The following is a 25,464-nucleotide window of genomic DNA, read 5'->3' on the forward strand; positions in this document are numbered from 1 at the left end:
GACCTCACAGCAGCTTCAGTCCTTCCAGTCCCAGAGCATCAGGGCTGCCTGTCACCCCCAAAAGACCTGTGCTGCCACCATCACACCCTCACTCATATCCTAGGCAGATATGGCCCGGCTCAGCTGCTCCCCATGCCAACCACTCCCCTGTGTGACCAGGGGCATTGCCTGTCCTCTCTGGCCTATTTCCCCCACTGTGCAGTGAGAGGCTGGATTCCAGGGTCCCTGAGAAAGCCCACAATAGAAATTGTACTTTCTCCAGCTGGAAAGTCAATATCCTAAGTATGGTTGGGGGATTAAAACAAGTGGGGGCTCAGGCCTTGCCTTCAATTACGGTTCCACTGGGGCTAGAAGGATCTGTTTGAGGGCACTCACATTGTGGCTGTTTCCTCTGGGGTTCACGGTGGCAAAGGGCAACTGGTAGAGACAGAAGGGGCATGGGGCCACCTGTGGGTGGACTTGGAGAATCACTGAGGAAGGTCAAGGGTGATTTTACCTCATTTGGCAGCCCACACAAGCCAATCATACATCTGCTCTTATAAAACATCTTGGACTAACATTTGTAGAGCACATGCTACAGGCCAGGTTTGGGGCTTTATACACACTGTCTCAGAAACCCTCACACCAGCATTGAAAAGAAGTATTTCTTACCCACTTTACAGATGAGAATAACTAAGGCTTCCAAAAGGGAATTCATTTGCCTTAGGTCTAGGCCACAAAGTTAGGAAGGCAGCACAGCTCTGCCCTTCCTGACCCAAGAGCTGCCTGGTGTGAAATGGAGATTATTTCAGACACACAGGCCAGACTGGATGGGACAAGCATGTTAGGACAGCATGAGGGTAAGGCCCCCATGCTAAAGGAGGGCACTAGTCCTTAGGTAGCTGCAAGTAAGCACCCTGACTCCCCAACTATCCAAAAATGGTATGTTGAACACACTGAATTTTTTTAGTTTTTTTCCACGATACCATTCTCCCATGCCTGTGGTACTGTCTATGCTAGAATCTCATCTAATTTGGGGTCGGCAGCATCACAGGTTGAAGATTTAGTTATTTTAGGTTTCCAGTATAAATATTTCATGGTGTTCCCACTCAGTGTTACTTGGGGACCACAGAGATCCCCAGCACACACAGGCATGAGATCACTGGCAGGGAGGCGCTGCTGCCATCACTGGAACTTTGGGAATGCCAGGGCCTCTCAGTTCTCAGCCTGGAAAATGAGGCTGGTAGGCAGGATCTCATCTTGACCCAACACCCTAAGTTCCTATGACTGGGTCCACAGCAGGAAGGAGTAAAGATTGATGAAGAGGAATGGCAGACCTTGGAAGGGGGGCTGAAAGCTCCTAAAAGGGCCCTGCCCAGCTCTGCCACCAATAAATTACCAGGAGAGCAGGAGAGGGGGAATGTGACGGAAACAGAAAGACACACAGTGGGCAAACAGGTGAGAAAGGGAGAGGAAGAGAGAGGCAGAGAAAGCAGAGAAGAAAGATGGGTAGCTGGGGTGGGGCAGGAGTAGGGGAAAGACAGAGTGAGAGCTTGCCCTGCAGACTCTACTACTATTTTCTGAGCTCCTGCTCATGTTGCCTACCCAAAGTCCTAGTCTGTTAACACATCCTGACCTGTCTTCACTACCACCCCACAAAGCAGGGTTTATTACTCAGAAGGGTGAAAGGACTCATGATGGGTCACCAAAGAATGGAGTCAGCGTCCTAGTGACTTGCCTGTCCCCAAGTCCCTGCCTATCTGAAGTCCCTTTGCCTTCAGCTCCAGAGCACAAAGCAGCTGAATCCATTCCATGAAAATGATAAAGCATGTTAGTAGAAAGTATAGCCACTCACAGGCAGCCGTGGCCATGGTGCTGGGAGTGGGGTGGAGGTAGGGTGGGGTGAGGCCAGTCTCAAAAGACCTCAATGGGCCTTTCTCGCACAGTAGTGGTCATGCCCATGCCTGGAGACTGAATGCCCACCTGGCCTTCAGGATCCAGCTCAGGGTCTCTTCCCCCATGCAGCTCTTCTCAAGCCCCCAGGAAGATGTTGCCTGCACCTCCCCTCTGCAGAGCATTGCTGCTGAATTTACCTCTCCCCCTTCCTCCTTTAGTTGGAGCTTCAGCAGCTCCCCCCATTCTATGTTCCCCAGGGCAGGGTTGGGGCTTACACAGCTCAGCACTCCTAGGCCATCTTCACAGTCCATCACAACTGCTGAGACACTTCCCAGAGCAGCTCTGACCCCAGGTGAGGCTCTTTACAGAGGCTTCATGGAGGTGTCACGTGAGCTCACACTGAACTACAAACACATTTCCACAGGCCAAATAAGGGATAGCAAGAAAGCATTTGACAGAGGGAACAGTGAGAACAAAGGTGTGTGGCATGGACTGACTGGACTGGGCCATGTGAGAACAGTTAGGGATTCCTACTAGATCCCTTCCACCCCAAATCCTGAGGGGGCCAGGACACTCCATTCTGGCTTTCTACAGCTAACCCCTGCTGAGGTGTGAATGGCTTATAATGGTCAAGGTGTGAGCTGCTAGTTGGGGGAGCTCAATCCTGGGGAGGGGAACTGTGCACAGGGGACCCTGAGGGGAGGTGTCAGCACCCAGGCTGGGCTCTAGGAGAAAGGCAGCTGGTTGGCAGCCTCAGTTGTCTCCTGGTCTGCCTGCCTTTGCCATTCCTCTCTCTCCCTTCTCTTATTCCTCCAGCTGCCCCACAAGGAGAGAACCATCAATCTGAAAGAGAATTGAGATCATGTCCTTTGTCATGTATAATTCTTTATTTATTTTCCTCTTTCTCTAGATTCTGGCAGAGTTGCTGCCCCCTCCCCCCCCCCCCCCCCCCCCCCCCGCCGTGTGTGTGAGTGTGGCCAGTGTGTGTGTGCCTGCTGCCCCTCCTCCTGATATTCCCCACCCTCCCAGGCCCAGAGTCACCAGCCCATCTCTTAGGTGCACTTGGAAAGTCAATCCTCTCCCAAAGGTGCTCATATGGCCTCTTAGCTGGGGCTGGACTGGAGGGTGCTGACTGGGCCATCAGACCCCCCTGGCTGCTGCAGCTGCTTCTATTTGGCCTTGGGCATCACCTGGTCCCCTGCAGTTGAGGAAGGAATGCCCCTGCCTGCCCCATCCCACCAGAGCACAGCCCATCTCAGGAGGTACCAGCCTGCTGGCCAAACCATGGCCCTAGGCCATTTGAGAGATAAATTATGAATTTTAATTGTCAAAGTATCTTCATGTTTAAAGGCTTTTTTATATAGGCTCTGCCCTCCAGGAATGGTCGGCTTCATGGGGAGAAGCAGGAATGGGGCAAAGTCTAGAGGAGGTCACCAGGATTACAAGTCCCAAGCCTTGCTCCAGCCAGTGCATCCCTGCCCTGCTGTGTAATCTTGAATAAGTCCTGGATCTCTCTGGACCCTGCCTGCCCCTTCCCAGGGTGTTTCTCAGGTGAGAGAAGAGTCCGGAATCTGGGAGCTGGTAGGGGGAAGATAGGAGGGGCCATTGGTTCTGGGAAGCTTCCTTGCTGTCTGTGGAACCCACCTGAGAGAATGGCTGTGTTATAAATAACTCACTGGATCTTGGTTTGTGATGTATTGGGGGGTTGTTTTTTAAAATCTTCCTTGCTGTCTGTGGAACCCACCTGAGAGAACCCTACTTGGATTGGAGCTGTCCCAGAATTGAGGAGAGGTAGGCAAGCACCCATGTGGTGACCTTAGGGGGCTCAAGGAAAACCCAAGTCCTGCACCCCCTTATTTCCTTTCTTATTTCCCTCCAGGTCTGAAATACCAACCCAGGCTCTAAGGGGGCAGGAAAGTGCCCCTGAAGGCCTCCAGCCCCATCCCCTGCCCAGGTCAGTGACCCCTTAGGAGGTGCCTGGCAGAAATGCCTGCCCCATCTCCAATCTTCCACTCATCCCCTCACACCTTCCTGGGGCCTTCTGGAGCCCTCTCCAAGCTAGCCCAGCCTTCAGGGTTTCTTCACCTGGAAACAGCTCAGGTTTTGGAGTCCTGGTACTGCCAAGTCCACCTGGAAGGGCCACAGGCCTTGAACTTGGGAGAGAGGGGAGGTCATAGCCTCAGAGACCCAGCACAAAGTAGGGGGTGCTCAAGGGAGAGGGTGGCTGAGGGGAGTGGTGGAATTAGTGTGAGATTTGAAGGCCATATAGTAAAGATGATGATTGGAAAGCCCTGGTATGCCAGACATCATTCTAAGTACTTTACATATAAAAATTCACTTAATCCCAGCACAACCCATCGAGGTAGGTCCTGTTATTATCCCCACTTTGCAGATGGAAAAAAACAGAAGCACAAAGTAGTTCTGTAACTTGCTTAAGGTCACACAGATAGCATGATATGAACTCAAACATGAACATGTTAATCCTATTAGGTTTGGTATATTATTGGCATTTTACAGATTAGAAAACTGAGGCACAGAGGTAATACAACTTTCCCCAAATCACAGTGATAATTGGCAGAGCTGGGATTAGGCCCGAGGCAGTTAGACCCAAGGTTGTCCTGATCACTCTTGCATACTGCCTCGTTCAGATTCAGGTTCAAGGGCCTGCTGAGCTGCATGATCATTAGCAAGTAGCCTTATATTTTGGGCCCTAAAATCCTCATTCAGAAAAGGGAGTGGCAGACTTCACACTGCCCTCACAGGCTGGGGGCAGAGAGTTCACAGAGAGGGGAGGGAAGAGGCATTTATAACGAACATATATACTCAGTGCTTTGTACAGTGACCCCACCAACCCTCACCACATACCCTATGAGGAAGGTACCATTAACCTCATTTTACTGATAAGAAAACTGAGGCTCTGAGCCATTAGCTCATCTACCCAAGGTCACTGGGCTTTTCTGACTCAGAGGCATGATAACCCACACACAGGTGAGGAAATGAAGACCATCATCACACAGATGAGGAAACAGAGGACCACATGCACCAGGGATCTGTCCAATGTCCCACAGCATCTCAGGGCTGGGGCCTTGGAAAAACCTCCACCTTCTGACTACAGCCACCTTCTCTCCCCAATGTCATGCCAGGGTAACATGGTGGGGCTTGCTCAGGAACAGGTAAACAGTTGAGTTATTTCTGCCTCAAAAAGGGGAAAAGATTTTAAAAAACAACCCCCCAATACATCACAAACCAAGATCCAGTGAGTTATTTATAACACAGACAGGCTAACTATAAAGAAAAACTCTTGCCCTTCTTCTGGCCCTGACTGTTCAGAGCCCTCTCTGATCAACTGAATCTTGGCCAACCCCTTGCCTCAGCCCATTTTTCCAACCTGGTATACTGAGCTCAGTACACATATGGGTGCTGTGTTCTGCTCAGGTACAATCAATGCCATCACCCAGCTACCTGTTTCTGAGAGGCCCAGATTCGGGGGAGGGCACTGGCACATCTGCAGATCGCTAAGGAATGCCCCAAGAGGATGCAAAGAGTCCAGTGCAGGCCAAAAGGGCAGAGCTGAGATCCATGAGCAGAGGCACAGATGAGGCCCATTAAGCTTGGTGTGAGGAATCAAATGGCAGATCAGATGGCTCAAGATGTCTTGGTAAATAGTGAGTGAGCAGCCTGTCATGAGAGGTCCAAGGATCAGAGACACTGAAGAAAGACTGTTCTGCTGGGATCCATACCGCAGCAGCCCTTCTTAGCTCTGAGATACCCCCATCTTGCATCAAAGTAAAGGGATTTGAGATGGCCAGCCCCTCAAGTGTACTGGGCCAGGCAGGGGAAGGCTGCTGGCCAGGCCCCACTTTTTTCCTGGAGTTGCCAGCAGGTTCTCTGCAGAAGGAAGCAGAGGAGATGGCAGAGTTTAACTCCCTGAAATGGGAAAAAATAAACACACACACACTAATAACATGTAATAAGTGGTTGGAGATGAAGAACAATGCTCTGGTAATGTTACCCTGGTGGCAATCAATTTGGGTTTCACATGAAATAGGCATAATTATTCTACCAGCCCTGTCACTCCTCTCTAACTAGATCCAGGGGCCCCTGTCCAGGCAGGGAAAGGCACCAGGCTGGCAGAGGGAGCCACTCCAAATTACCTTGCCAGTACTGGGCTTCTCAGCCCTTGTGAGTAGGCAAAGGGCTTGAGGGCCTCATGGAGGGCCTTGAACATGCCCAGGAGCCAGCTTGCTCAACCACCCCTCAGTCACTCAATGGTAAGAACAATCAGGGAGGACTCCCCAAGGAGGTGGGAATGAAGGAAGAAGAAATATACGTTCGTTCTATTCTGTTCGTTTCCCAAGTCACCAAACTCTTATTGCGTACTCACCATTGTGAAGCCGTACATTGTGCCAGGGTGTAGAGACCAGGTTTTCAGGGTCCTGGGCATTATTGAAATAATGAAGCACAGGCTCCCTCTATCTCCCAAGCTAGGATCACCCCTGCCCGCCTGGGATGAACACAGAATCACTGAGGTTCCTTTGACTCTAAATGCACAGGGACTCAGGCTCTCCTTGCCCTTTTTCCATTTCCTCTTCATCAGGGAGTCCTCCCTGACTGTTGTTGCCCATCTTTCAAAGCAGGGGTTATACAGACAGCATCCCTACAACTGGGGAAACTGAGGTGCAAAGGGGATGATCACTTAGTAAGCATGTGTTACACACTGGCTGCTGCCCATCTCAAAGCCATACACCAAAAACCTTGAGTTCCAGAAATGCAAATCAAGACCATAATGTTTACCATTTTATAGTAATGATGGAGACACCTGAGCATAGGAGTGCTAGTGAGGGTGCAGAGCAACAGGACATCACCTCCTGTTGGGGGCACATAAAGGATTCAATCACTTGGGCAGGTTTTCGAGTAAAGATAACTGCAAACATGCCTCTAGCCCATAATTCTACTCCCAGCTCTGTGCTTCAGGAGACAGGACAAGTGGGTTCACAGCAGCACTGTTTGTAAGAGCAAAAAGGAAAACAACCTACTAACGGAAGAACAGAAAATACACTGTGTTGTGTCCAAATGACAGACCACTGTGCATCAGTGGAAATGAATGAACAACATCTACTATTATTTGCAACAATAGAGATGAAGCTTACAAATATGATGTTGGATAAAAAAGCAAATTCCAGAGGACTGTGTATGGTTTCATGTTCTTTTTATGAAGTTCAAAAATACCTAAAACTGAACAATTTCTATGTATCAAAATATATGATTTTAAAAGTCATGGAAATGCTAAATAGATGGCCTGACTGGGTTGGCTCAGTGGACAGAGCGTCAGCCTGCAGACTCAAGGGTCCCAGCTTCGATTCTGGTCAAGGGCATGTACCTTGGTTGCGGGCACATCCCCAGTAGGGGGTGTGTAGGAGGCAGCTGATTAATGTTTCTCTCTCATCAATGTTTCTAACTCTCTCCCCCTCTCCCTTCCTCTCTGTAAAAAAAAAAAAAAAAAAAAAAAAAATACATACATATATATTATATATATATATAAAAGAAAAGAAAGAAATTCCTCCTGGACCTATACTTTGGACAGAGTGATGCCCCAATGTGAAAGCATAGCTAAGACTTCCAGAGTTAAGTTTGTGTTGCAATTTGATCAGGGAACAGGAGAGACCCTTTGCAGGCATCAAAATGCCATTTCCGCGACTCACATCGCCAAGCATTGTGGATGGAGGAGACTTTATATTTGGATGAGACTTGCAGCTAATCTGTCACTCTAAAAAAAGAAAAAGAAAAAGAAATGCTAAATAGATAATTTAGGGTAGTAGTTGCCTAGAGAAAGAGGCCAATAGATAAGGTGAGAAGAAGCACATGGGAAGACATACCTCATTATTAAATGCTAGCATTCAGGTTGGAGAGTAGGGTCACAGTGTTCATTGTATTGTTATTATTAATACTAAATACATTGGTTAGTTAATTAGCAGGCCACACCCAAAACAGTGAACAAGAGCCCCAGAGCAGGGGCCAGGAGGAAGGCATTCTAGCCTGAGCCCCATGCTTGTTAGCAGGGACTTGAAGCAAGGCATTCCACCTCTGTGGCTTTGTTTTCTAGCTATACAATCAAATCTCTGTACCACTTGCAATGGTAAGACTGAGAGCAGCTCACTGATAGAAACTATGAGTAGCCAGCATTTCTTGAGAGCTGGTATTGCTCTAAATGCCTCACATACTTAATCCTCACGATGACCCTAGAGGTAAGCACTGCTGTTATCCTCACTTTATCGATAAGGAAACTGAAGCCCAGAGAGATGAAGTAACTTGCCCAAAATCACAGAGCCAGGCAGTATGGAGCTGAGATTTAAACTTGGGCATCTGGCTCCAGGGTCCACCCTCAACAACTTCACTATCAAGTGACCTGGAAGGAACTGACCACACATGAGGAAGAGACTGTTGTCAGCACAACTCTACCAGGCCCATAGCACCCGAGGATATTCATTCACTCATTTATTCAACACAGAAACAAAGGTCGGCATCAAAAATGGTTTGGATGCATTTGGAAATGAACTTGCCCTCACACATGTTCTCCAAAGAACTGTCCCCGATTCTGCTTTCTGTGTGTTTCTTCAACATCTGCTACTACCTCAGGACCCACTTAGTCTCTCTTCCTGGAGACCCCTGACCATCTCAGCCCCCAGGAACAAATCCCATCCTTCTCTGAGTGTCTGTTTGAGAGCACCCTGCCTTGGTTCTCCTCAACCTCAACCCCTGCCTGGGGCATCCTTGATGTTACCCAGGTAGTCCTTGCCACCAGCCAACAGCTGCTCCCTTGGGCCTCCCAGTGTCTTGGGGGCCAGACAGAGGAGCTCAGGGAATGGGCACAGGATTGCCCAGGATGCTCAAGGCTATCCATGGGAAGGCCTAGCCTGGAGCCAAGCAGGCAGCTCAGCCAGGATATGTAGAATAAATGCATGAATGAATAGGCTGGTGTGATACTATGTACAATCCAACGTGATTCTACTAGTATGCTGTGGTTGCCTGGAGAAGGATCAGTGACTTAGAACAGTCAGGGAGGCTTCCTAGAGGAGCGGCCAGGAGAAAGAAAGGAGAGGAGGGGGCCTCTGGGTAGGGATGCTGGATCAAGCCAGGTGATGGGAGGATATGTAGAGGGACTTATTGGTGGTAACAGAGCAGAGAACCATCAGGAAGTGGGGGGACCCTGGGCTGGAAGCCATTATCCTTCCATAGATGTGCCACATGCAGGGCAGACAGACCAAGAGACCCTGGCCAGGAAACTAGCTCTGACTCTGAAACTACCACCTCCTCCTGCCTCCCCTTCCAGGCCCTTCCCTAGCCGCACACGATCCACTTCCTCACCCTCCATCTGACACTGCCTCATGCCTCCATGGGGCCCCTGCATAAATCACTTTACGGCTTCACTTCTTAATAGCTCCGACTGTCATCTTCCAGCTATTTGCTTGGGTAGGTGCCTGGAGTACAGCACCATTGCTGGTACCAGGTATTCTGTCTGACTTTATGGTGAACACCCATATGTGTGTGTGTCCCTCTAGAATACTGGGTTTTAGAAAACAATATCTAATATAGGAAAAATGAATATTCAGAGGCAGGGGATGAAGGAGCTGAGCATGGATCAAAAGGGACTATTACAGGGGGTAGAGTGGTCTCTCTAACCTCCCTCCAGTCACATAGGGGCCCTCAACCCACAAGCCATGCATGATACGTGGGCCCCTTGGATTCAAGATCCACTCTAACTCCAGGCTCTGGGAGCACTGCAGCCTTGACTAAGCCCACCTCACACTTAAATAGGCAGAGGGTGGGAAAATGGGCCAAGATAACAAGAATACAACAGAGGGCTGCCCTGGCCTTTGCTAAGCCCCACTCCAGGAGGGGCAGCTGGGTACTGCCTGAAATCCCCATCTGAATTCCAAGGAGTTTTTGGCCTATCCCTTCTGTCACCTCATTTTCTTTCTCCTGCCTCAGGCCATGGGGAGAAAGGAGGAAGTCCAAGCAAGCTGTCCCAGCAGACCAAGTGCTGGCATCTTCCCAGAGGTGTGAGGTCTCTTGAGAGCCACCTGGCCCACACAAGAACAAAGAGTCTGGGACAGCTAACCCTTTCTTCCCTCACCAGCACTCCTCACTGGATGAGGGGAAGCCCCAGGTTCCTTGCTCCCTGGGCAAGGAAGGCACTGGTGCTGGAGCTGTTAGCATAATGACCAGTAGGGCTGAGCCCAGAGCCCAGGGCCAGGCTGCATGCCCTCTGGCAATCTAAGCCAAGCAGAGGAGAACTGAGGGAGGGCTGGACTGGCAGGGAAGGGGTTGTCCCCCACTTCAGGGCCTCCTACCCTCCCACCCCACCAGGGCAGAGCTGTTCCCACCCTCTAACATATCCCTTCTTCCCCACCCCCACCCCAGGAACTCTGAGAACAAAGAGGAAATGCTGCTGGCTGGATGGGGCTGGGTTGGGGGGCCCAGGACAAGAACTGGGAGGGACTGCCCATTGGGCCTGGCGCCTCCACTCCTCACAGTGGGAGACACCTAGAGGGACACATCTCCTAGGGTCCCTTAGCTACCGGAGGGGTGGGGGAGCAACAGAGTTGGAGGCTCCCTTCTTATCTCCTTCTTCTCAGCTGGTTTCCACCTCCCACCCACCCTGCCTCAGAATAAAAAGTGGGGCAGGAGGAGGTGAGACGCTAGGGCTGAAGACAGACAAAGGGGAGGCCCCTAATGGATTCCTGGATTCTCCACAGACCCAACTCCCTTTCCTCCACTTCCCCTACCTGCCATTTCCCCTTTTCTCCTCACCACTGGGGTTGCTTCCTGTAAGGGAAGGGCACTGCCCCCAGGATGAAGCTTGTGGAGAAAACTGGTCCCTGACCTGCATCCACCGGTGCTGGCTCGGGTGCATGGGGGCATCTGTGGTCTAAGGAGAAAGGCAGCCACCCAGCCCTCTGAGCCGGAATGTACCCTTCAGGGTGAACAGTGCTCAAAATGAGAGGGGTGGAGGACCAGCAGGACTGGGACTCCAGTAAGGGTTCCTCCACAGCTCCCTGGTCCCAGCTAGCCAATTAGGAATTTGTTGAGGTGGAAGAAAGGGGAAGGAAGAATCTTCATTTCTTAGGCTTGAAGAGGGTCAGATCTGTGACCCCCCAAAGGGGGGTCTGGGTAGCATTGTGGTGCTTCGCAGTTCCAGGGGGGCCACGGCGGCCCCCAAGGGCGCTTGGCAAGGGGCTGCCCGAGCTCACCTGCATCTCTGGCCCGTCGTCTGTCTGCTCGGCTCTGTCACCAATTGCATGTCTCTCAGGCCAAGCCACAGCCCCTGCCCAGCTCTCTCCTCAGTCTCCTCCTCCTCCGCCCAGCAGGTCTGTCCTGCGCCTTCTGCGCCTTCTCGGACCTGGCCCTCCGACTGTCCGTCCGACCCGACCCGGCAGGAGCCCAGCGGAAACCGGAGACAGGGTTGGGCCCCGGAGTGGGGAGGCAGGAGGCCGTGGACACGGCAGACAGAGGGGCAGGCGCGCTCAGGACGCGCTATACGGGCTCCACGAACCTGGTTCTGCGTCCAGAGCCGACCTGGCGACGCCGCTGCCTCTGCCGCTGGGGCCGGGATGGAGGCCAGGAGCGCTCCGCAGCGGGGCTGGGGCCAGGGCTGAGGCCCGCGGGCAGCGGCCACGCATGCTGCTCGGAGCCCCGCGTTAGGAGAGGCACCGAAGCGGCGCGGGTGGGGACACCGCACGCTCCCGGTCCTGGACCCGCCGCTGCCTGCCAGCTGCCACACCCGCTCCAGCGCAGGCTCCGCCCGGGCCCGGGTCCGCTCTCTGCCGCGGCGTGGGGAGGGAACGCGAGGAGCTAGCTTGGGAGGGAGGGGGGCCGAGGGAGGGAGGCAGCGTGTGAGCCGCAGGAGCCAGGCGGGGGAGAAGGCGCAGCCGCACCGCCAAGGAAGGGGAAGGCAGGGGGGGAAGGGGGCTCGTCTCCTTTTCGAGAAGGGGGTGGGAGCGAGCAGCGCCCCAACACTGCTCGGCACCCATAGAACGGCGAAACTGGCCAGGGGCGCGCCCGCCTCTCTTGGGAGCCGGCGCCCGGGTGTCCAGCCTTGCACATGGCGCGCCCCTCTGAGTCCGGACTCAGGGCCAATCATTGGCCAACGTGACCCTCCCTCTTGTGTGCGCGCACCCTCTTGTGTGGCCGTGTACGTGTGCATGTGAACCTGAGTGACATGTAGAATCACAGCACACGGCCCTGTGAACGGACACACGTACGTCAAGGGGTAAAGCTCCCCACCCGGTCAGGGTGGTTGGGAGGATGGTCCAGAATCTGTGTCCTGCGCCTTCCCCCCTCTTCTCGGAAATGTCTGCGAATCGCTGGAAGGCCTACAGGCTGGTGTCCTAGGACCTAGGGGGTCAGGCACGCTTGCTTAGTGGCTTTACCCCAAACCAGATCTTGCTCCTCCCTCCCCCTTTGCAGCCCGTTCCCGCCCAGCCTGGTTTCCTGTCCAGCAGAGGGCAGCAGGCCACTATGTAAGACTCTGGCCACAGCTACTGCACCCAGCGACTAGGAGAGGGCAGCATGGAGCTTCCATCTGGGTTCGGTGGGCCCTCTTCTCGTACCCTTGCAAAGGTCCAGGAGACCCTGGGTTGGGGCCACATATTCAGATGGGACCTCTCCTCAGACATCCAGATCCTCCTTGACCAGCAGATAACAGAGAATTGGCTGGCAGGAGTGTCCGGGTAAATAAAGCATGCTTAGTGGGCTAAGACCCTTGGGACCTCACCTCCTTCCACTGTACATTCCCTTCCATCTCCTTTAAGCCAGCACTTTAACACTAAGCTAGTTTGATTAGGATAACTACTAATGCTGATATTCGCCCTTTCTCCACAGTTGGAAGTGCATTCCTTTATCACACTAGTGCTCCTGATACCTTGGGCCCACAGGAGTAGGGGTTCTGACAGGCAGAGAAGAAGCTGAGGCTGGGTGGAGGAGACTGGCCCAAGGCCTCTCAGGCTTAAGACAGACCCCAAGATCCTGTTCCCAGTGCCTCCACCCACCCCCTCCCATGGAGCATGCCTGACATTCCTTGCTGATAACCTGGCTGGCACAGTGAGGCCACCAGTCTCCCCCCATCTCCAGCACAATCTTGCTTCTCCACTGTTCAGCCTCATACACGCAGCCCAAAGTGTTGCACAGACCTTTTGTTCCAGCTAAACAGATTCTGCGTACCTCTCAGTCTCACTGCCACACCACAGCTAGGGACAGTCTTGCCTGGAGAACGATCTCCTGTCTTCTATGTCTGTGTCCATCCTCATCCTAGGTTTGGGTGGAGCCCCCCTCCTTGCAGAAGCCGATGCTGTGCTGCTGTTCCCTGTGACAGAGTCAAGGAATCCCAAGCTCAGAGAGATTACTGACTTGCCTGTGGTCACATAGCTGGTAACACGCCTGGAAAGGGAATTTGAATCGACTTCCGGGCTAAGAAAACCAGTAGGCGGCAGGCTTGGCTGAAGGACTTATATGTGGGAGGGGAAGAGAAACGGCACAGGAGTCCTCCTCCCTTCAAGAGCCCAGCGAAGGCGGCTCCCTGGCCCCTCAACTCTGCTGCCTGAACCCCAACACAGTCTCCTGGCTCCCCCGCCCAGGCTATTTGTGAGTTACCCGTGTGCTCCTGACTCCCGCGCCGCCTCCTCCCACCAGCCCAGCAGGAATAGACACGCTCATGCTCCAGCATGAAGGTCCCACTGGGCGTGAGTGAGAGCAGACCTGCAGGGGCTGGGAGAGGGGAGGTGAGGCAGGGGCGGGGGCTATTCCTGGTGTGGCGTCTGACTCTGGAACAGCGCAGCCTTGGCCTGTCTCCACCCCAGACTCACCTGCTCCCTGCCTCAGTAATCTCGTCAGAGAAGTTGGAGTGTGCCCAGTGTCCCCCAGATGCTGCCTGAGGATGTTGGCATCCCGGGGTAGGGTTCTCTGGGACCCAAAATGACCCTTTCAGGGGTGACAGCAGAGATGTGTCTGGGAGGAATTGCCCTGCAGCCTTAGTTCTACATTGCAAACAGTATCCAAGCCATTTCCCTTCCCTGTTTCTCCAAAAGAAATGACCTGTACCAGCATCCCTGGTCTTATTTCACCAATGGAAATAATGGGAAGGGGAAGGCTTTAGGGGGAAGAACTTGGAGAAAAGGCCTTTTTGAGGATCCAGCTTGGGCTTGGTGAGAGTGCAGGTTCCTGGCCTTGTCATCAGAGACCCCATAAAAGGGAGGCCTGTTACTCGACCCTCCCACGCCCAGTCGGAGCCTCTACATGAGCTGCAGAACAGTCTGGAGAGCGGGCCCCCAACCTTTCAGGGGTCCCAGGGCCATGGGGACACATGGGAGTGGCCCAGTCCGGGTCTTCACTGACACAACCAGGGAAAAATACTCAGGAGCTACCATTCAGGTTCACCCACACCTCCCAGCCTTTGTCCTCACTGGCCCACCTGTTTGGCATGCCCTCTCCCTGTCTCCACCTGTGCTTCAAGACCAAAACTAAGACTGTTCTCTTCTATTCCTGTCTTCTCTCCCCGGACTGAAATGGCCTCAGAGACAAAGCTCCAGTCTCCTCCCTGTCTGTCCTTGGACTAGGAGCTCCCAATGGTAGGCCCAAAACAACATGTTATATGGATGGGCACAGAGCAGATCCTGGCTTTGGAGTGAAAATTCAGCAACTCCCAGTCAATCAAGAGCTGATAGCTGTGAGAAAGAGCCAGCCTGCTGCAATCTGAGTCCTCACAGCAGAGCAGAGAAGCTGGAATGGGTTTATCAGGGAACTCTGGAGAAGGGGACAGGGCTCTCTAACATTTATTCCTCCCCTATGGTAAGCCAGGCTCTGAACTATACCTTATGTACTTCTCACTTCAAGACTGGTACTTCTATCCCCATTGTACAGATGAAACAAACTGAGGCTCCCAGGGGACTGTTGAGTTGCTCAAGTTCACTCTGTGTGCAAGATGGCCAGCTGGGTTTTGCCTCTGATGTCAGAGCCCAAGCCCTCTTCTCCCGACTCTGGGGGAGCTGAGGATGCAAGGTGAGGCTAAGGATGCAAGAGCACAGGAAGGAATGGGTGGTACACAGGCCTGCCTGTATGCCTGCTCTGTGCTGGTCCTGCCTCTTTCATCCCAGCAGCTTGTAGGGTTTTATACTAATGATTATTTCTGAAGGCACTTGAAATTAATGACAGCTCTAAAATGGCTGGGGCAGTGGAGTCACTGCTGAGACCTCTAATTAGCAAGAAAAACAAAGACCAGGAGTCCAGGAGGTGGGTGGGGGCAGGGCAAACAGCGCCGGGGATGGAACAAGAATGGGAGAGTGGGTTGGAGCCAGCATTCAGCTGGAAGTGCCCATGTCCCACTTTATGCTGTAAATTTGATTCTGAGCTCTCTTATTGACTTGCTGTGTGACCCATCCCCGGGGAAAGTTTCCCCAGCTATACAGTGAGGTGTTGGCTTGGGGGGTCTCTTAGCTCAGGTCTCTGTGGCCCTGTCTAGACACAGGGGAGAGTGGGATGAGGCCTCCCACAGGGGCTCCTTGAAGGACCCTGAATGGCATCTGTGGCTTCAGCTTCCTAGGGACTCAGGGTCATTCCTGGACTCCTGGTCTTTGTTTTTCTTGCTAATAAGAGGTCTCAGCAGACTCCAATGCCCCAGCCATTTTAGAGGGGTACCCAAGGACACAAAGGACAGCTCAGAGCAGGAGATTGAGGGCTTAGAGCAGTCTCTTGGAAGCCACAGCATAAGTCCTGAGCTCACCCACGGCTCCTGCAGCCCTCCATGTTAGGGTCACCGAGGCCAGTGGTATAATGAAGTCCCAGAGACCCAGGCTGGAGTCAAGTGGATCAGGATATGGCAGAAAATCCTTAGCTCAGAGCCCCATGCTAGTGCAGCTATGGAGGGGGGCAAGGAATGGGGGACATCTGTGGGGGTGGCAGGAAAGCCCCCTCTAGGAGGTGGATCTGGAGCTTTGCTATTCATGCTGCCTGTTTGCACACAGCACAAGTAACCCCTGACATAAGCCATGGGGATAGCTGAGCCTAGGCTCTTGGGAGAAGTGTGCTGCCAAGCCTGGAGCCCAGATTCCCAAAGATCCAGGGAGTGGCCAGGATTAGGGCTTTCCTGCTCCCTCTTAACCCCTGCCCCAAGAGACAGAAGGGACTCAGGAACACCAGGATCCCACCGTGCATGTTACAGAGGATCCGGCCAAGGCATCTAAATGGGAGAGGTCTTACTAAAGGTCACTCCTCCAGGTACACCCCAGTTCCTTATCCTCCACATCCTGTATGGAGCACCAGGAAGGGCACTGGGGCTCAGCTAAAGGGGACATCTTTGCACAGTCGCTGGCTCAACTGGATGTGGCAATAGACTGGTTGCCATGAAGGGACATCCATATGGGTGTGGGCTGAGGCCAAGACTCCAAGGACAGGGTGTGGAAAGCCCCCCTTAATTCCTTGGAGCATCCTCTTTCCTGGCAGTTCCCACCACTGGCATGTCTTGACATTGACAGCTTTCTCAGTCCCTAGACCTACATTCTTGCATCCTTTCCCTTCCTCCCCTTCAAAATCAGGGCTCTATGTGGCCCCCTTTTTCCAGAAGCCTATTCTAAGCACCACAGTCTCCTGCTCTGAGCTGGCCTTTGTGTCCTTGGGCACCTCTCCGAGTCTCGGTTTCCTCCTCTGTAAGATGGGAATATCAGTAAAACCCATTTCACAGGGTTAGTGTTAGGGTCTCATTACTTAATATATATCCAGTACTTGATGCTGGGCCTGGCACACAGTAGGTTCTTGATAAATGCAGGTATTTTCATGGTTATTATACTTACTGTTATGCTTGATGTCTGCCCCTGAGCCTGTAGGCCACCCTCGTAAAGGCCCTGGCAGCATTCCCACTAGGAGAGGCCTCGACCGAGTTCTTCATCCTTTGAGGATCAGGAACACCCAGAAGGCTGGGACTGATCTTGTGTTGCCTCCAGTTTCCACAGACAGCCCAGAGTCCTGATTCCAGAGGGTCTGATGTGTACAAATTAAAGTCGACTGAAATCCATTAGTCAGAACAGACCAATGGGTTTCTCTGCAGAAGGGGCCAGGAGTACTCTTAAATCCTCAACTCTCACTTCCCTCATCTCAGGGTCTTGGTCACGCACACCTCCACTGGAAATATCCCAGTATCAGCAACATCCACTTATCTAGAAGCAATGTAGGCAGCAGCTTCCACTACTTGGAATCACACTAAGAACCAGGGGAGTCGAAAGGCTCTGGGAGGCCCTGTAGAGAGACAAGGTCCCAGGGCTGGCCCCTGCTCAGCCTATTCACACAGCCCTACTGAGCTGTGCACCTGGTTGCTGCATCCATAGTAGCTGAGAAGCAGGAAATTTGTCTGGGGCCAGTCAGGAAGGGGGCTTGTTAGCCCTGCCCACCCCGAAGCACCTCTGGGAAATACCTGATGTTCCTAACCTTGCAGTTAGCTCTTCTTAGAACACAGGGAAGTGTACACTCCATTACACACACACACACACACACACACACACACACACACACACACACACACACATACCACTAAAATAATTAAATTGAGAGCAAAACAAAAAAGCAAACACAAAAGGCAGTTAGTTTGTGTGAAGGGACCAGTCCCTGATCTTTGGGAATCTGGGCTCCAGGCTTGGCAGAACAACTTTTCCCAAGGGCCTGGGCTCAGCTATCCCCATGGCTCATGTCAGGGGGTACTTGCGCTAATGTGTGCAAACAGGCAGCATGATTAGCAAATCCATTTATTAAGTGCTTGTCCTGAGCTCTGTTGTGCAGGAAACTTGTTTATTAACTGAAGTCAAAACCTATTATTAACTTAAGTCAAAAGCAGTGTGGCAGCTCAGAAGGTCTCTAGCCTCAGGGCCAAGCAGTCTTGAGTTCCTGTCCTGGCTCTGTCTCTAACCTTGTGATCCTAGGCAAGTCATTTCACCTCTCTGCGCCTCAGTTGCCCTGTAATAGGCAGCCCCTAAGATGACCCCAGATAGTCCCTGCTTTCTGGTATCCTGCCCTCCCCACTGCGTGTGCAATCCCCTACCCTCGAGTGTGGCCTGGACTAATTGGCTCATTTATGGCAGAAGTAATACCACTTCTGAGATCAGGTTACAAAAAGACTGTGGCTTCCATCTTTGGTGCCCTCTTTCTGTTACATGCTTGTTCTCTATGACAGAGGCCAGTTGCCATGTGAATAGCTGCTCTGTTGAGAAGCCTGCATGGAAAGAAACTGGTGTCTCTAACTAACACCTCACAAGGAACTAAGACCTGCCAATAGCCACACGAGCAGGCTTGGATGCAGACCTTCCCCAAGTCCAGCCTTGAGATGACTGATACTCTGGCTGACACCTTGACTGCACCCTTGTGAGAGGCCTTGAGCCAGAGGCACCCAGCTAAGCCTCACCTGACCCACAGAAACTCTAAAATAATAAATATTTGTTGTTTTAAGCCACTGAGTTTTGGGGTGATTTGTTTCAAAGAAATCGATAACTAACACCTGCTCCATCTGTAAAATGAGCATAAAAACTCCTTTCTCCCAATAGGACTGGGCATTGAGACAATGCAGGCAAAGTACCTGCTGCCAGCCTGGGTGAGAAATGACAGAGAACTAGGTGCTTATCCAGTAGAGTTGAAAAGATACACACACTGTGACCCAAAAACTCCCTCCTGGGTATATAACGGAAGAGATATGCCTATAGAAGCAAGTACAGGAACACTCACTGGGGTACCATTGTTGGGAGAAGGCATGAACAGAATGTGTCACAATCACACAGTGGAATATTATGCAACACTGAAAACAGATACGCCGGAGTTACCTGCATCACTGTGGGTGACCCCACAAACATTATGTTGATGAAAACACCCAAGACATGTATGAGATAGTACCATCTACATAAGGTTTAAAAACAAACCCTAGACTGTGTATGGATACCTACATATATAGGAAAAATATAAAAACATTCATGGGAATGATCAACACCAGTGTTATCTTTGGGGAGAGAAGAAACAGAGGTAGTAGAGTTGGGCCTATCCCAAACCCTACACTCTGAAGTGTTCACCACAAGCAGGCACAGTGGTTCTCACTCATTTAATTCTTTCAGCAACCACATGGGGTCCATTCAATTATTATATCTTCTTACAGAGGAAGAAATGGAGGCTCAGGGTCTCCAGGGAGATATTCCTGGGCTTTCAAGTCCAGTGGGAGGCCAGGGCTTGATTCCTCAATTTGCCACTAACTAGGAGAAGCCATATTATCTCCCTGGCCTTGGTCTATTCTTCTGTAGAACAGGAGAGACTTGCCCCCTTCTCCCTTCGTAGGTGTGGATCGAGATGCTTGGAAAGTCTGTGTAAAGCAATCTGAAATATTTTCAGAGGCCCCCATGAGCCAAGCCTGGAGCAAGCTACATAGTAGGGGAGACTAAAAACCAAAAGGCATGGACAAGTGTGAATTAGAAGATAATTCAATTCAACACAATTCAGTTCAATTTTACCTCAATTCAGTTCACAGACAGACAATGGTTAAGGTTAAGGAATATTGCTTGAGCACCCACAACATAATGGACCCTGTATTTGGTGCTTTTATAATTTATCTCACATAAGCCTCAACCACAACCCAGTAAAGTAGGAACTGTTATTAACCCCATTTAACAAATGAGGAAAATAGGATCAGGGAAGGTAAGCTACTTCTCCAGGTCACACAGCAGAGCTGAGATAGTCTCTACCTCTATTCTACCCTGCCCTCTGTTTTGTGCTGGGGGCATAGATGGAGGGCCCAGGCCTTGCTGCCCTCGGGGGCCCCAGCCCAGAGCCAGAGGGTCTGGAGGAGTTGGGAGGAAAGGGAGATGTGTGTGGCTGCAGCAATCAGGAAAGGTTTCCTGGAAGAGGGGGTGGGACCAGGACTTCAGTGGGCTCACTAGTGGTGAAGTAGGTGGAGGCATCCCTCCATCCACATCTATCCATTAATTCACTCAACAAACACTACAGCTTTCTCTGTGCCCCAGACAGACCTGGTATAGTAGGAAGGTTCAACGCAACATGATCCAGGTTGAGGTGAGGAAAAGGTTGGGAGTCATGCACACACAGGGCAGGCATTGGGGAGTCATGATAACCAGGAGGTAGGAAAGGTGACAATGGCTGAGCTGAAATCCAAAGGGTGAGCAGGAGTCAACCAGCTGTACAGGGGGACAGGTGCTCTGAGCAGAGAAAACAGCAGGTGCAAAGGCCTGGCCCAGAATGGTGGCAAGAGGCAACTGGCCTGAATGGTTTCAGCTCTAGCCAGCTAGGTCCCCAGGCCAGCGCAGCCCTGTTAGGCAGGCTGGGCTCTCTCCAAAGGGATTAAGAGCAGGGGAATTTGAACCATAATAGTGCATGTAATTATGTACAAAAATGAAGGAGAGCTCCTTAATAATTGATGGTGGGAGAAAGTAAATATCAGCAGAGGCTCCTATCTGCATCATCCCATTCCATCTAGCTGGGACTGAGGGCAGCTGCCTGGTCACTCATATGCCTATAAATTATTGGAATTATAAGATGACCCATACACAACTTGTTAGACATGTCTAATGAAGGGCAGTCAGTGCCTGGCATTGCATGGACTTGCCCACACCCTCCCAGATTGCAGAAGGAGATGGATGAGGATTGGATGTGGAGAGAGGCTGAAATCTGGCTGCCCCACTCCCCGCCCACTCTCCTGACCCACTGTGGAGTCAGGGGGTGGTGGGAGAGAGAGGAGGTCCACAGACATAAAGAACCAAACTGGACTGTGAGCTCCCCATCACTGTGATGTGCAAGCAGATGCTGGACAGACCTGCCACAGAGGATGCTAGGGGGGCCTGAAGAACTCTGCGGTTCTGTCCAGTCTGATGTGCCGAGGCAGGTTGGGGTGCTGGAAAGAACTGGACACACAGGTGCACATCCAAGAAGCCTCTTGCTGGCTGTGTGACCTTGGGCATGTCACCTATCTCTGAATCGCTTTCCATTCACACTATCTGGGGAGTGTGGAGACGATCCAGGAGTGAGCACACGGGTATGCTATTCCTAGTGCACAGTAGGGCACTCCCTCCCCTTCTCTCATCCACCCCAATCTCACAGAGCTCCGAATTAGATCACCCAAATTTCATCACCAAATTTTATGCATCCAAGCCTAATGAGGCTTCCCTCCACCAGGCCCTGTTTATGCTTCATTAAGGCCTGAGTCCAGGCCATTAGTAAGAAGGGAGGAGCAGCTGAGGAAGGGAAAGTGTCCGCTGCCAGTGCCTGGCCCACCCTAGACTCCACCACACACAGGGCACCCATCCCCAGGGAGCAGAGAAGAAAGACGAGAAGGCAGGGTTCTAGAGCCAGAGCTACCACCACAGAGAGGCTTATGGGTGTGGGAAGGTAGGAGTGGTGGCTGGGAATAATGCTATTTTGGCTCCTTGATGGTGGAGCCACTGTTTCTCAAATTTGGGGTCTGCAGTCTCTCAGATGCAGCCTGATTTGGGCACTGGGGTGTCCCTGGTGTACTCAGCTCTGACAAGGGCCTAGGGAAGATGCCCTCACCTCAGCCTGGCCCTAGAAAAGCAGTCAGATCACCCTCCATAACCCTCCCACGGGCACACAGGGAGCAAGGTTGGGCCCATCACTTGGGCTTTTGGCAGCAGACAGGCTCCTGTCCCCAGTCCCCAAATACCCTCGGGAGAGCATTAGTTCTGTCAGTAGTTTCCTTCTCCCAAAAGAAGGGAATCCTGAAAGTTCTTACCAGCTATACTTTGGGCTAGGGCTCTCCTCCAGGGGTTTTCTCTGCACCCCTTTATCGTATCTTGTGCAGCCTTGGTCTGTCCCACTATGGCCTGTTTTGCAGATACACAGAGAGGCATTGCAGCTGCCCAAGTCAGAGTTGAGGCCTGGAGCTTGGACCTCCTGCCTTTCCCCACACCAGCTGACTCAGCCCCAGGAGGAGGTGGGGAGATTATGGCATCACAACTGGTGCTCAGCATGGTGTTGTGACAGCCACTGTGGTGTGGTGTTCTCAGGAGCTCTCTTGCTGCCATTGGCACGTGCCTGCCTGGCACCTGCCCAGTGGGCTGGGGGCAGCTGGCAGCAGGTTCCTACAGTGATAGCCAGGTACCCTGGTCTGAGAGGGATGGAGGCATCTTCAAGGGACAACTCCTGGGACTGGGTGCTCATTCTGAGCCCTAAGGACATCTTTGCCCAGGATCACATAGGTCATATGTGGGGAAGTTAAAAGATGTCTGTCTGGTTTCAAAGTCTGCACCAAACTGAATGGGGGAGCATGCAGAATGTGCCCCCAGCTGCATCACCTCATTCCATCTGGCTGTTCACTTTTGGGGGTGGGCTGGTCAGGTCAGACCACAGCCCCTCACGGCTCTCACAGATCAGCATCAGCCCCACCCTTATAGCCTCTCTCTCTCTCTCTCTCTCTCTCTCTCTCTCTCTCTCTCTCTCTCACACACACACACACACACACACACACACACACACACACACACTCTGGCTGACTCTCCTCTCAGAGGATCAGGGAAGAGAAAGGCAGAACTGACTCTCAGCTAGTGACAGGTGAACCTGACCAGGTCCCCTGAATGATGCTGAGAGCTGAGAAGGAATGGGGCACAGGAAGGCTACCTGGCTGAACCAGGTAGGAAAGCAGGCCCAGGGGGTAGGACCGGGGGTTGTGGTAATCCTCAAAGGCGAGGAAGGCGCCCTTTCCCCCTTATCTAGGTCAGGCCTTTATAAGGACTGCTGGAACCATCAACAAAAGGTTGCACCGAGGGAAGAGAGGCTCATGGGGCACATGGAAGGTGGCAAACAGGGAGGGAAGCTTTTGAGCTTCTCCAGGGTCTATTCTGGCTATGTGGATCTAGATGCCCCTTCCTGCCATTCTTGGGTGTGCCACCCCACCAGTCATAGCCTGAGGGTCAGGGAAGAGGAGGTATAGAAGGTGGCCTACCCCAAGCCCTATGGGTTAGTGTTTACACCCAGAGAGGAGCCACAACTCTAGCCCAGAGACAGTAAGCCAAGGGGAATTCTCAGGTAGGGATGCAAGAAACCGGGCACCCTTCCTGAGAGCCTGTGCCAGCCCCCAGCAGGATGCTTGGGCTTTTTGCCCTCCTATCTCATCCCCCTCTACTATGGGATTGGATAGGGGGATGATATGTCTGCAAACAGGAAAATGGGTGGGTGTGAGGAGTGGGAGAACCTTCTGGAATATGGACCCCTCTGAGCAGAGCACTTGGGCAAATCCTTTCCCTAATCCAAAAGGTCATGACATTACATGACATAATCCACTCAGGGCCTTGGGCATTGAATGGTCAGGCCTCAAAAGAGTGACCACTGTGGTAGAGTCTAGTTGGTGCAGTAGTGTCTGCTTTGTGTATGTATCCAGTTTGTTGTGTTAGTGGTTATTAAAAATATGAGTGGCCCGTGCACGAATTCATGCACATTGAAAGGAAATTAACTAGAAGAAATATTTTAATATTACTATTCGCCCTTGCTCTATAATAAAAGTGTCAACCAAATTCACGATCGACAATGACAGATCAAAACACATGTGTGCGATTGGTGCCAGCAAGAGCTTTATATGTATTGTGTATGGGCAAGTCAACGTTGAATTTTAAATTGCCAGTGTGTGTCATATGTACCGGCTGGTCGGTTGGTCAGATGGTTGGATGGATGGACAGTCAGTCACTTAGCCCTTTATATATATATAGAAAATATAATTGTGTTGTTTGGCAGATCTATGGTATATGTATCACTGTTAAACATGAGGTATCATCTCTGTTGTGTGTGTCAGAGTTAAGCTTTCTGAGCAGGACTTTTCTGCATCTCCCACATTCTCCAAGGCTTCTCGCCACAGTCAGAAAACCCAAGTCCCCTTTTAGGGCTTCCTGGCTGTGCTGGGGAAGAGCAGCACCTGTGGTCTGTATCTGGGCAGTGCCAGCCCTCTCTGTCCTTTCTCTGCCCACATTATCCTGGAAGCCCACAACTGGCTACCAGAAGCTGGAGGGCAGGTGGATGAGGGGGTGCTCTGGTTCTGGGGATTCCAAGGGCAGACCTGAGCATCTACCTGCTCCTTCTGGGCCCCCTACCTGCTTGAAGCATTTCTGTTACCTGGGAAATGAGGGTGGTGTTGGTGGAAGTGTGAGTGACACCAGGAGGGCAAGAAAGAACCAGTATATGTACCTGAGATGACAGGAAATGAGCCCAGAGCCAGCCTGAGCTCAGGGCAGGCTAAGCTCTGACTGATGTCTCACTGGCCACTCCTAAAGCTGATGAACACAGTGCTGGGCTGACTCCCTCAATCCCTCCAGCAACATGTGCAGAAGGGGCTGCTGTGCCCATTTAACAGATGAAAAACTAAAGCTCAGAAAAGGGAGGTGACTTGTCCTAGTAAAGCCAGGATCAGTGGCTACGTCTGGCCCTGGTTACATTCACCGAGTTTTAGGGTTGGATAGAGGACCTCTCTCCATTGGATAAATGATGTGGCTCAGGCTGGCTGCCCAACGTGGAATGATCTAGAAGGTCTCAGACAATGGGAGGGCCCACACACTCTCAAATCAAAACATGGGCACAATATACTCAGATGCAGTGTTCATATCACCTGCTGCGGCATGAAAACAAGCCATAAACTCCTGCACTGCCATGATGGCTCATAAGGCAAGTAGGGAGAGGGCCCTGGTGTGCCCTCTGGAAATTTCCTAGTGCACACCCAAACACTCCTCCTCCCAGGACTGGCCTGTCCAGGAGCCTTCATCCTTCCCCAAAGAGAGCAGGGTCAAGAAGACCACCCAGCCATTCTCCAAATCAGGGGCAGAGTTGTCTAGGAGGAGGCAGCCCTGGCCAGCCAGCTTACAAAGACTTCATACATCACAGCTCATGATGCAGGGGTCAGGGAGGACCCCCAGGTACACAATGGGGAGGGGAGAAGGGGGTGCTGACCTTGGGGCCTGCTCTTTCTCACCATCTCTCCCGAGAGCAGCCCAAGCAGCAGGCAGAGGTGAGGACCTCATCACTCATCCTCCCAGTGCCTAGCTCTCTCTCCACTCTAGAACTTGGCAGGGCCATTTTCACATTAGTTAACAAGCTGGGGGAGGGGGTGTTTCCACATCTCATGGCTAAGATAAATGCCAGCAATGCAGCAATGTCTGAAGTGTGAGAAGCACCATGAACAAATGAAGGCAGGTTGGTCCCTGCAGGCCTTAGTTACAGGCCAGCACTCACTTTGTACCCACATGTTTTACTGGTCCCACTGGAAAGCTGACTCCAGACCCACTCTAGAATGGCTGGCAGCCTTTCCTTAGGCCAGCAGCTAGCTCTGAACTGAAGAACAGAGAAGCAGTTAAACACCTTATTGATAAGTCTCCCCTTGTGGACAATAGCCAGCCTCACTCAGGTGTGGAAGAGGAGACAGCACAGGAGCGTAAGATCCCAAGTGGTTCTCAGACACTTATACTGCCCGGGGGTGCCAGGAAGCCCCAGAAGAGCCCCAGCCTAGTTGGCAGTCCAGGATGAGTCCAGTGAATGAGTGAGTGTATGAGCAGGCCTCAGTTTCCCCAT

General features: G+C 52.0%; 1 protein-coding gene across 10 annotated transcripts in view; it reads right to left on the bottom strand.

Moving 5' to 3' along the window:
* Positions 1-25,464, bottom strand: part of LINGO1 (leucine rich repeat and Ig domain containing 1) — a 248,378-nt gene that overhangs the window by 6,525 nt on the left and 216,389 nt on the right. Inside the window, exon 1 of one of the 10 annotated variants that reach the window (XM_080677254.1) lies at positions 11,429-11,699. The exons of 7 other annotated variants lie outside the window; for them this stretch is intronic. Coding sequence is in view for 1 of the 3 variants with exons in the window: in XM_080677258.1 (XP_080533384.1) it covers positions 11,127-11,132 (6 nt within the window). In the remaining 2 variants the exon portion in view is untranslated. Of the gene's footprint in view, positions 1-11,126; positions 11,700-13,095; positions 13,238-25,464 lie in introns of those variants that run through there. 2 more of the 10 variants (XM_080677259.1, XM_080677258.1) reach the window with 2 other exon arrangements.

The sequence above is a fragment of the Plecotus auritus genome (genome assembly GCF_963455305.1).
Source record: "Plecotus auritus genome assembly, chromosome: 1".
Taxonomy (NCBI): Eukaryota; Metazoa; Chordata; class Mammalia; order Chiroptera; family Vespertilionidae; genus Plecotus; species Plecotus auritus.